General features: G+C 39.9%; 1 protein-coding gene across 1 annotated transcript; it reads right to left on the reverse strand.

Annotated features, from left to right (window-relative positions):
• Positions 1 to 1,886: 1,886 nt before the first annotated feature.
• TMEM225 (transmembrane protein 225) lies at positions 1,887 to 4,293 on the reverse strand. The gene is made up of 4 exons (XM_024557148.3): positions 4,119 to 4,293; positions 3,376 to 3,522; positions 2,970 to 3,104; positions 1,887 to 2,250 (listed from the first exon to the last, which is right to left on the reverse strand). The coding sequence occupies exons 1-4, from the start codon at positions 4,291 to 4,293 to the stop codon at positions 2,039 to 2,041; spliced, it is 669 nt and encodes a 222-aa protein (XP_024412916.1). The 3' UTR covers positions 1,887 to 2,038.
• Positions 4,294 to 11,562: the final 7,269 nt, after the last annotated feature.

Here is an 11,562-nt window from a genome sequence, read left to right on the forward strand (position 1 = left end):
CACCCCCATGTCCTACATTCTGACCAACCTGTCCTGCTTTGCAGGTGGCTCTTCTAGGTCACTGTCCCCCAAATGCCGATGATCTTGGTCTCCCCAGGGAGGCAGGGCTAGCTCCTTTCACAGCTGTGTGGCCCAGCTCTACTTCCTCCACTTCCTGAGAAGCACCAAGTCATGTCCTAGGACTGCCACCTGGCCATCCCTTACCTGCCCAGGTATGCCAGCCTGATGTGGGGAGGACGTGTGCCCTCCTGGCCACAAGCACGTGGCTCAGGGGCTCTCCACAGTCTGCTGTCCAGAGCATACCGACATTCCGTGTGTCCTGCTGTGGATGCAGCTGGACCCAGCATCGCTCATCCTCAAATTGGCCTGTGCAGATACCTCTGCCCACTGACGCCAGCCTTCCTCGGCGGCAGGGGAGTGCCCTCTGGCTGCTTCCTCGCGATAGAGTTGTCCCATGTGTCCACGTCTGCTCCACCCGGAACACCCGCACCTCTCGGACCTGCGCCTCCCCTTTGTTTTTTGTTCCCTGTTTCCATTGACCTGAGGCCGGACTCCAAGCGTGCGCAGGTGGGGCTGTGGCACTTTCCACAGCTTGCTGACCCCGTTTCTAAGCCCTGTGGTGTGCACTGGAGGAACAAGGAAGTGAAGACCCCGCTGCTCAGGCTTCCAGACAAAGCATCATATTCTCAGGGCAAATAAGTGCGGAGACGTAGGTTCGCTCATTTTTATATACAGATGGGGTGGTACATTGTGATGAAGCATTTAAAACCTAAATCAGGTGGAGGTAGAGTAGATAAGGTACTTTTCATATTCTGTGGGGAGAAATAAATGTAGTTTGAAAAATTCTACCTTTGGTATATAAAATGCACATAACTATATAAAAATCTAGTATAGAAAATTTGGTATAAAATTTACTATTTTTAAAAAATCCAGCAAAGCTATCATTTAGAATGGAAGGGCAGACAGATAAAGTGCTCTCCAGATAAGGTCAAGTTAGAGGAGTTCATCATCACCAAGCCCTTATTATATGAAATGTTAAAGGGACTTAGAAAAAAATGGTCAAAAATATGAACAGTAAAATGACAACAATCTCACAACTATCAACAACTGAACCTAAACAAAAACAAACTAAGCAAACAACTAGAACAGGAACAGAATCACAGAAATGGAGATCACATGGAGGGTTATCAGTGGGGAGCAGGGGGAATGGGGAAAAAGGTACAGGGAATAAGAAGCATAAATGGAAGGTACAAAACAGACAGGGGGAAGTTAAGAGTAGTATGGGAAATGGAGAATCCAAAGAACTTATGTGTACGACCCATGGACATGAACAAAGAGGAGGAATGCTGGTGGGGAGGACGGTGCAGGGAGGAAGGGGAGAAAAAATGGGACAACTGTAATAGTGTAACCAATAAAATATACTTAATAAATAAAGAAGTACAGTTTTGCAGTTACAAAGCACTCATGGGGATGTAAAGTATGGCACAGGGAACATGGCCATTAATATTGTAATAACTATGTGTGGTGCCAGGTGGCTACACAAGACCTGTCATGGGGAATATTTCATAATATTTCAAATTATATAAATGTCTAACCACTATGCTGTATACCTGAAACTAATATAAAATAATATTGAATGTCAACTGTAATTGAAAAGAACAAAAGGAAATAAAGCAAATAGGGCATAATGTTAAAATTTCATAAAGTTGGGTGATGTGTATACAGGTGTTTATTATATTATTTTGTATTTCTTGTGAATGTTGGAAATATTGTACAATAAAATAAACAAAAGAAATGTACGGTATTATATAGTACTCTAAATTTTATTACATTAGTTAACAAATGTGATTAAATGGTGAGAACGAATAGAAGAAACTGTTCAGCAGACAGGGACTTTAAAAAGCCGTATTCTGGACCTTCTTACAGATCCAACCTGGTCGCAGGCATCTGCATAGCGCCACACACAGACGACGCAGCTGGAGATGCACACAAAACTGGCTTCATTCTGATGAGCGTATTTGAGCGACATATTGTCAAATCACAGAGCCCAGGTTACACGACGTTTTTGGATTTGTGATTTCCTTACAGTACCTTGCTCTGAGGTTTTGGAGCGCACGCGGACAATACTAGGAGGCATTGCAGTGAGTTTTTGCAACGGAATAACTTCGATAGACCTCTCAGGTTGCTGTGTATCATGACTTTCTCTGGCAGAATTCATGGATTGCTTGTACTGTAGGAGACACAGGATTCCTGGGGAAAAGAGAAGCCAGGGGAGGACAATGAAGGAACAATAGTCACAAAAACATATCCTTCCGTGTTGGCAGAGAGACGCTGACCCCAAGTGCAGTAGGTCTCTTTTGAACTATCCCAAGCCATTTGGAAGGCAGGTGCTTTAGTATAAGGGACCAAAGTATGCAGAATAGCTTAAATGCTTCTTAACTAAACAAAATTGAGGATTCTTTTTGAAAAAGGACATGCTTATGCATTAGAAATTGCTAAATAAAATTTTAAAGCTTTTTTTTTTTTTTTTTTTTTTTAAAGAACAGTCTCCAGTGTTGGTGCCTGAACATTTAGTATTAGATATTGCTCTGCTCTGACCTAAAGCTGCCTTGGCACTACACTGCCTACCAAGGGTTACTGCCCCTCTCCACAGGAGTGAGCATTCCATATTAGCCCTCTTCTTAGTCTTGACTTTGATGGTTATCTCTACCCAGAAATGGGGAGGGTGTGAAAGACAGTAGAAAAGGCAGAAATAAGGAGCTGCTCTCTGAGGCAAGCACACTGAACCACTCATGCAGTCCTAATCTCCTTACAGGAATTGTCATCAGGGAGTGAGTCCACTTGAACTCTATCCCTTTAAAATGCAAGGGACGGTACCTTTTACTTAATTCTTTCCTGTCCTTTTACTTTCCCTTCTATCAGGGGTGAATTTGTTCTTATAACCCATCAAGGGCCCTGAAGACACTCACCAGAGGCAAAAAGGAAGAAAACACTTAAGTAGGCAGTGGAAATGGTCCAGGTGATGTTATACCCGGAGTAGTACACAGATTGTCCTCGCCTTAACTTCAGGTGATACAGCAGGAGCGCACAGAGCAGAAGGATGCCTAAAGTCCAAAGAAAAGGAGAAAAAGCACCCTCTGGGGAACCTTGGCTTTTTCATTCATTCATCTTAACCCCAGATATGCCTAACTGTAAGCCTCCACCCCATACAAAGGCACCTTATCCAAGAACCAGTCCCACATCAGTGGTTGATTCAACGCAGAAGCTGCATATCTGAGCCAGAAATCTGGGAAAGCCACATGAGTCAAAAACCACAGGCTGGACACACAAACCGAATTTACCTTCAAGCCCATGTTTGGGGAGCTAGGACGTTACCTGTGAAGAAACTGAGGAGTACAGTGATGAGGAAGATACATTTAGTTTGAGGAATCATAAAGGTGAATTCCAGTCCCAGGAACAAGTTGTGGAAGAAGGAAAAGCTGATCACCACAATCATCATGATCCTGACCACTTTCAGGTCGTCTGTTGGGAAGCAGAAGCTATATTCAGAGAAGGTCACATGTTTCCTCTAGGCTCATTTCCACCCGAGGGCCACAACTGTCTAAGTAAGAATGAAAATGGGGTGAAATATTTGATTAAATAACGAAGAGACATGGACAAGAAATGAAGCAGCAGAGAACCATAAGCCGAATGGGAGAGAGGGCCAAAAGAAACCATTCTGTCTTGATATCTGTGTAAGCGTCTTTCTCCTTTCTCCTTTTATCAGAACTCATTCCTTAATTTATCCTGTTCACCTCTGATGCCGATGTAACCTGCTTTCCTTGTTGGCAGTTCCCTTTCTTTTATACCCTTATGTTCCTGCTGGGCTGGTCACCTTGCTGCTACTGCCAAGGCTTCTCAACTGTCCAGCAAGTACGTCTGCAAACATCTAAACTTTGCACCAAAACAGAAATGGTGGGATTTTGGATTCTGCCTTGGCTCTGTTGATTGTGGAAGTGGACACACTGCAACCTGAGGAAACTGCGCCAGAGAATAATGAGTCAGCTGGTCAGGCAAACAGAAGTCAAGGAAAGATGAACCCTCCCTCCCCACCCCTCTTTCCATGGTATAGTTCTTACCTTTTGGCCAAATAGTAGTGTGTATCCATGGACTGTGGCTTTGCATATTTGTTTTTGTTTCAAAATTCAGTGTAACCCAGTCATCGACCATAATCCCCAACGACAAGAAGACTAAGGCCCAGGAGGAGAAGATCATGTTGAGGGCCTGGATGTTCCTGGTTGACAGCTGCCCCATTGGAGTGGAGAAGCCAAGCAGAGACCACCCACCACCCATATCTCCCATGTCCTTTCTCTGATTTGAGTAGTCACAGGAAGAAGGGAAATCTAGACTTTCAGTGATTGCTGAGGCACTGGCAGTGGCAGGAGCTGAAGTAGCCTATGGAAAAGAGAAGATAAATCCCACGCCTCTATCTGGACCACACTGCTGTCCATGCTACCAACTGCCATGGAATCATCTGTGGGCCTGACCCTTGACCCTAGGGTCTGGTGCAGTAGAAGGTCCTGGAAAAGCTATCAAATAAAAAGGGAGATATGATATCACATATAGAGTTATCAGATACATGGGTAGCTAGAGGCCTTGAAAGAACTTAAGCATACAATACTTAAGAGGCCTAATTTTAGAGATAGAATTACATGTTCCAGGACTAGTCAATAGGTAGGGATCAGTGAAGAGTAGAAGGAATTCAGATCACTGAAATGAGTAGTCAGCTAGCAGTATCACAAAAGGGAATGACCACTCAAAACCCAGAATGTTTTTTTAAAAGTATATTTTATTGATTATGCTATTACAGTTGTCTCCATTTTTTCCCCTTTAATCCCCTCCCCCTAACACTTCTCCTCCCACCAGCATCCCCTCCCCCCGACCTTAGTTCATGTCCATGGGTTGTACATATAAGTTCTTTGGCTTCTCTATTTCCTATACTATTCTTAACCTCCCCCTGTCTATTTTCTACCTACTAATTTTGCTTCTTATTCCTTGTATCTTTTCCCCAATTCTCTCCCTCCCCCCTCCCTGCTGATAACCCTCCATGTGATTTCCATTTCTATGATTCTGTTTCTGTACTAGTTGTTTGCTCAGTTTGTTTTTGTTTTTGTTTAGGTTCAGTTGTTGATAGTTGTGAGTTTGTTGTCATTTTACTGTTCATATTTTTGACCATTTTTTTCTAAGTCCCTTTAACATTTCATATAATAAGGGCTTGGTGATGATGAACTCCTCTAAATTGATTTATCTGGAAAGCACTTTATTGGCCCCTCCATTCTAAATGATAGCTTTGCTGGATAGAGCAATCTTGGATGTAGGTCCTTGTGTTTCATGACTTCAAATACTTCTTTCCAGCCCCTTCTTGCCTGCAAGGTTTCTTTTGAGAAATCAGCTGACAGTCTTATTGGAACTCCTTTGTAGGTAACCATCTCTTTTTCTCCTGCTGCTTTTAAGATTTTCTCCTCTTTAATCTTGGATAATGCAATTATGATGTGCCTTGGTGTGTGCTTTCTTGGGTTCAACTTCTTTGGGACTCTCTCAGCTTCCTGGATTTCCTGGAAATCTATTTCCTTTGCCAGATTAGGGAAGTTCTCTTTCACTATGTTTTCAAACAAGTTTTCAATTGCTTGCTCTTCCTCTTCTCCTCCTATGATTCAGATGTTGGAATGTTTAAAGTTGTCCTGGAGGTTCCTAAGCCTCTCTTCATTTTTTTGAATTCTTATTTCTTCATTCTGTTCTGGTTGAATATTTCTTTCTTCCTTCTGCTTCAAATGATTAATTTGAGTCTTGGTTTCCTTCCCTTCACTGTTAATTTCCTGTAAGTTTTACTTTATTTCACTTTTCATAGCCTTCACTTTTTCCTCTATTTTGTGATCATACTCAACCATTTCTGTGAGCATCCTGATAACCAGTGTTTTTAACATCTCATATCTCCTTGTCGCTTAGGTCTTTTCCTGGAATTTTGCTCTGTTCTTTCATTTGGGCCATATTTTTTTGTCTTGGTGCACCTGTTACGTTGTAAGGGGCGAGCCTTAGGTATTTGCCAGGGTGGGGCAATCCAGGTTGCTGTGTTGTGGTGCTGTCTGTGGGGGAGGGGTCCGAGAGGGAACAGTGCCGCTTGCTCCACCCTCGGCAGGCTTTCAGTCACTTCCCCAGCTACCCACAAGCAAATTCAGCCCTCCTGGAGCTGATTCCCCAGTAGGTGGGTTTGTGTACATTTTAGGACCCTGTGAGTCTCTCCAATGAACTTTCCTGTGAGGCTGGGAGTTTCTGCCACTGCTGCAATTCCCACAGGTTTTTACAGCCAGAGATTTTGAGGCTTTAGTTTTCCATGTTGGAACCCTGGGTTGCATGGTCTGTTTTGCTCCCGAATTGTTCCTCCCAGTTTATCTGCATGCAAATGTAGGACTGCCAGTCACTGCCTTGATGTGCATCCTCTCTGCCCCAGCTTCCTGTCTCCATCCCCACTACCAGTCTGGATGAATGTTTCTTCTTTAACAACTTGGTTGTCAGGGTTCCATACAGTTCGATTTTCTGGCACTTCTGGTTGTTTTTTGTTTTTAAATTTGTTATTGTCTTTCTTTTGGTTGTGCGAGGAGGCAAAGTTTATCTACCTATGCCTCCATCTTGGCTGGAAGTTCCAAAACCCAAGATATTTTAGAGCAACTTTGTTCCTCATCTGGAAAGCCTAGGGCATTTTAATCAGGTAGGCAGTCATCTAGGAAAGCAACCAGTCTCTTGAGACCAAAAGAAATGGACTCATACACCAAACCATGGCAGTCCAATATTACTTATAAGGTACAGATAATTGTTCATCAAAATTAGCTGTGTATCTAGGCAGAGTAAACATTTTTGGATTCCTTGGATAGGCAACCATGGAATGCACTAAACTCAGAGTTAGAAAACTTGCGCTGAAATCCAAAAAAAGCCTTTTCCTGAACTAAGATGAAAGCTATCTCCAAACTTCTTTCTGTCTACTTTGCAGTATCTGTGATTTCTGGGTTTCTCTCAGTCGCAAGTATGTTATGGTATCTTTCAGACCTCTATATTCATCTTATTATGTTTTATTTATCTTTTTAATTTTTAAAACAATGATCAATATATTTAATCTTACAAAGGAGATGTTTTGGTTAATGAAATGGGTTCAGGATTCTGATTTTAAATCCTGGTTCTACCACTAAACAGCTTTGTAGTCTTAAAGATAATAATGTTTCCTAGTACATAAGGATTTTGTAAGGATTAAATGAATTTAGAGATGTAAAGCCCTTAACAGTGTTCCCAGCACAAAACAAATGATACATAAGCAATTACCATAGCATTAATTTGGATTCCCTGGGAAGGAGATGCTGAGGCAGAGATTTGTATGTGGGAAGTACTGGGAAGTATACTCAGGTACCACACCTGTTAAGTGTTTCAGGGAATCAGGCAGAGCAGATTCCCTGAAGTTGTGACTTCAACACTTAGGAGCAGAAGTTGAACTGAGATGCAGTTTCAACACAAGAAATGTTGGCTAACACCACTAAAAGCCCTGAATCTGGGATGGTCCTTCGGAGTCATCCTGAATGGAGCAAGATCATGCAGTTTGTCACGGAATGCAGGCTTCCTCGGACGATTCCTTTGTCTTGGGGACTGCAAGCATCAGCAGTCAACATTTCCAGTGGTGTGGGAATGAGTCCTCACCCTGTACCACTCCTGTAGCAGGGCCAGCTGGCTATTAGGGCTACAAGCTGCCAAGGTATTTTTCTATTGGTTTGACCCTTGACCCTTGGGTGAAGCAGAAGGATCATGAGTGCAATAGGAAGAACACCACAACAACTTATGTTATCATATTCTTACATATTGATGCTTTTACTTATACGCAATAGATCCTTAGGGGTAGGATTCCTGGCCTAAAAGATTTGTGTTTCTTAAATTTTAATAGGTAATGACAGTAAAGATATAAAGATGTGGCCAGATTAGAAAAACCGACAGAAGCTGAGGGATTTAGTAAGATACAAGTTAAAAGAGAAATCCACTGTCCAGCCAGAGAGAACAGTGGGCAATGATGCCATTAAACAAGATGCCAAACAGGAGGAAACACAGGCCTGGCGAGCAAGAAGTTAGCTGGTGCTAGAGTGAGTCACACAGCACATGGTCTGTCTGCAGGATGCACAACAGATGGAATTAGTCCAGGAACTTGACAACACAGTAGGGCTATCAGCCAGAGGATGGCACTTGAATCATATGTGGGGATGTCACTGTGTAGGAGTGTCACGCACAATAGTAATTTTGTTTACAAACCCAGGCAGTTTATTTCCCTTTTATAATCTGGAGGCCTTACATTTCTTTGCCTTGCTTAGTCATCCTGTCTAGAAACTGTGGTACAGTGCTGAGTAGCAGCGGTAAGAGTAGGCTCCTTGTCTTGTTTCTAATCTTAGGGGGAAAACATGCAGTTTTTTCCTATTAGGTATGATGTTAGGTGTGAGTTGTTCGTTTGTTTGTTTTAATAAGTTGAAAATAATCCCTCTATTTCTAGTTAGCTGAGAGTTTTTATCAGATGGATATTTGAATTTTTCAAATAAATTTTCTGCATTTATTGAGATGATCATGTAGTTTCCCCCCTTTTTAAAATTTTGTTACTATAGTGAAATATATTGCTTGAGTTTGAAATGTTGAACCTAACTTATATTTCTGGAATCCACACTTCTCGATCATGTTGTACAATCATTTTTATATACACTGAACTTAATTCGGTTAAATTTTGTTAAGAATTTTTGTATCCTCATTTTTAAAGAATATTAATTGATAGATTATTTTGTGTAATGTCTTTGACTAGTTTTCATATCAAGGTAATGTTGCAATCACAGAATGAGTAGGGAAGCTTTTACTTATTCAGTTATTATATAAATTTGACATTATTCTTAATTGAATACTTTGAATATTTCACCAGGAAAACCTTGTGGCCTTGATTTCTAAATTCCTTTGTAGTCAGAAAGAACACACTCATCACTTTAAGCTTATTGAGATGTGTTTTATGGCCCAGGCGAAGGATGATACTTCTGAATGTTCCATGTGCATTTGATAAAAACGTGTATTCTGTCCAAGCAAGACCATGGTGTATTCTATAAATGTCAATATAGTCAACTTAATTCACAGTATTGTCCTAACCTCATTGTTTTTCTGTCTAGGTCCTACCAGTTACTGAGAGAGAATATTAAAGTCTCTACCTATAATTAGAAATTTGTCCATTTCTCCTTCTTGTTGTAGCAATTTTTGCTTCATGTGTTTAAAATTTAATATTGCGAGCTTACACATTTAGAATTTTGACATCGTTATTAACGGATACCTTTATCATTACAGAATTTCCCTTAATTTCAAGTAATATTTCTTGTTCTGAAGTATACTTTATCTGGTATTAATATAGTCACTAAATCTTTTATAATCAGTAATTAAATGATATATCTTATATTTTACTTAAAACCTGTCTGTGTTTTAAAGTGGCATGTAAAGTGTTGATAATATCCGACTTTTAAATAAAATGTTTACATATCTTACATATAATATAATCATTGCTAAGGCTGGTGTAGGTCTACTATCCTACCTGCTACTTTGTTTACTGTTTATTCAAGATATGTTCTTTGCTTTTCCTTATATTATTTTTGCCTTTCATATTAGTAAAATGTCTTTATTTTTATTTTTTGTTTCAATTTGTCTTTATTATTTGATTACTCCTCTGCCTTATTTTTTAGTAGTTGCTTTAAGCATCACGAAATCCATCTTTAAATGATTAGATTTTACTTTCACATTTTGCCACTTCACATATAATGAACGAATCGTAAGGCAGTACAGTGTCCATCCCCGAGCTGCTGTTGTTGTGCATTTCACTTGCATATGTGTGATGAACCCCATCCACATTGCTATTAGTTTTGCTTCAAACAGTGAATTTATCTTTTCTGGCACTCCTATCCTTTTCTATAGATTCAAATTTTCACTTGGTTTCATTTTCCTTCTGTGGAAAAATCTTTCATTAAGATTTCTTTTTTTTTGTCTCAAGAGCTTTGAATTCATAGCTTTGAAGTTTACATAGTATTTGACACATAAAGAAGAATACACACCCATGTAAATATATATATTCGACATGTTTTGTAGTCATGTGTGATACACTTGCAGAGTTAGGTGAAAAGGATGGAATATTTAGAAAAGAGGACGAACTATTTTCCTATTGTGACATAATGATATACCTTCATGTTTTTGAATAAGAAAAAAGAAATGGATTATTGAGCTGATAAAAATCTGACAGAATGTTATCAAATATCTCAGGGCATAAAAATACAGTCAAACCTCAGTTCTCGAACATCTTGGTTCTTGAACTATCCGGTTCTCAACCACACTGGGCACGGAGAGAATGTCGGTTGTCTAACAAAACAGCAGGTCTCATTCTCCACACAACACCCCTTTTTTGCTAACACCTGCGTGATCAGTCACCATCTCTCAGGCAACAAACCAAGGAAATTCGGTTCTCAAACAAATTGCTCCTCCAACAGTTTTCCAGAATGAATGAAGTCCAAGAATTGAGGTTCCACTGTATTTTGTTCCCATTTCATCCCACCTGTTGTAGCTTCCCATGTGATACTCTTTCTTCAGGTCTTGCCTACCTACTTAGTCAACTGATTTTAGTCACATCCAGAGCAGATTATGTAGCATGCAGAAAAGTTAAATTAAGACACTTAGAGTTGAGAGGTCTTTAAAGGTTACCTAGTTCATTTTGCCCCACTGTGGAAAATCCCATGCTGCTTTATTTTTTCTCTAAGGTCCATTTACTACCTTCCAGCAAGCACATGTCTTAGAACACCAGTCCAGTTTGTGCATGGTTACTATACTCACGCGCGCGCACACACACACACACACACACACACACACTACTTTTCGTTTTAGGACAAAATGAAGTCATAAGTAAACTTGTTTAATTATATAAAAATGAGGTTTAATTACTCATTTTTTTACTATATACTTATTTAAATATGTTTGTTGAAACTCTTAGAATTCTGTTTTTAGAATAGAATAAATTCAAAGTGTAATAGTAATTCTATTTTAAATGATTTTTATTTAGATGGAATTTTCAATTTTTTAAATATTTAGGGTTTTTTTTAGGAGAACTGCTGATTATAGGAACATTCTTTCGCAGCAGTGTGTGTATGTGGGCCTGTTACTGTCCTGTGGCAGAAAAATGTAATAATAATGGTGATTTTTTTCATTAAACTTGTTGAGGTTACATTGGACAATATAGGTGTTAAGTGTACAATTGTATGACACATCATCTGTACATTGCATTGTGTGCCCATCATTCAAAGTGGAGTTTTCCTTCACCATGTATTTGACCTCCTTTACCCTTGACTACTTCCTCCCCTCCTTCCCATACCGTTGTCTGTGTCTTTTTTGTTTTTCTTGTTTGTTCAGTTGTTGCTTTCAGTTTTATAGTTCATGTATGACTGAAATCATATGGTTCTTGACTATTTTTGTCTGACTTATTTCGCTTAGCATGAT

The sequence above is a fragment of the Desmodus rotundus genome, chromosome 7 (genome assembly GCF_022682495.2).
Source record: "Desmodus rotundus isolate HL8 chromosome 7, HLdesRot8A.1, whole genome shotgun sequence".
NCBI classification, from domain to species: Eukaryota; Metazoa; Chordata; class Mammalia; order Chiroptera; family Phyllostomidae; genus Desmodus; species Desmodus rotundus.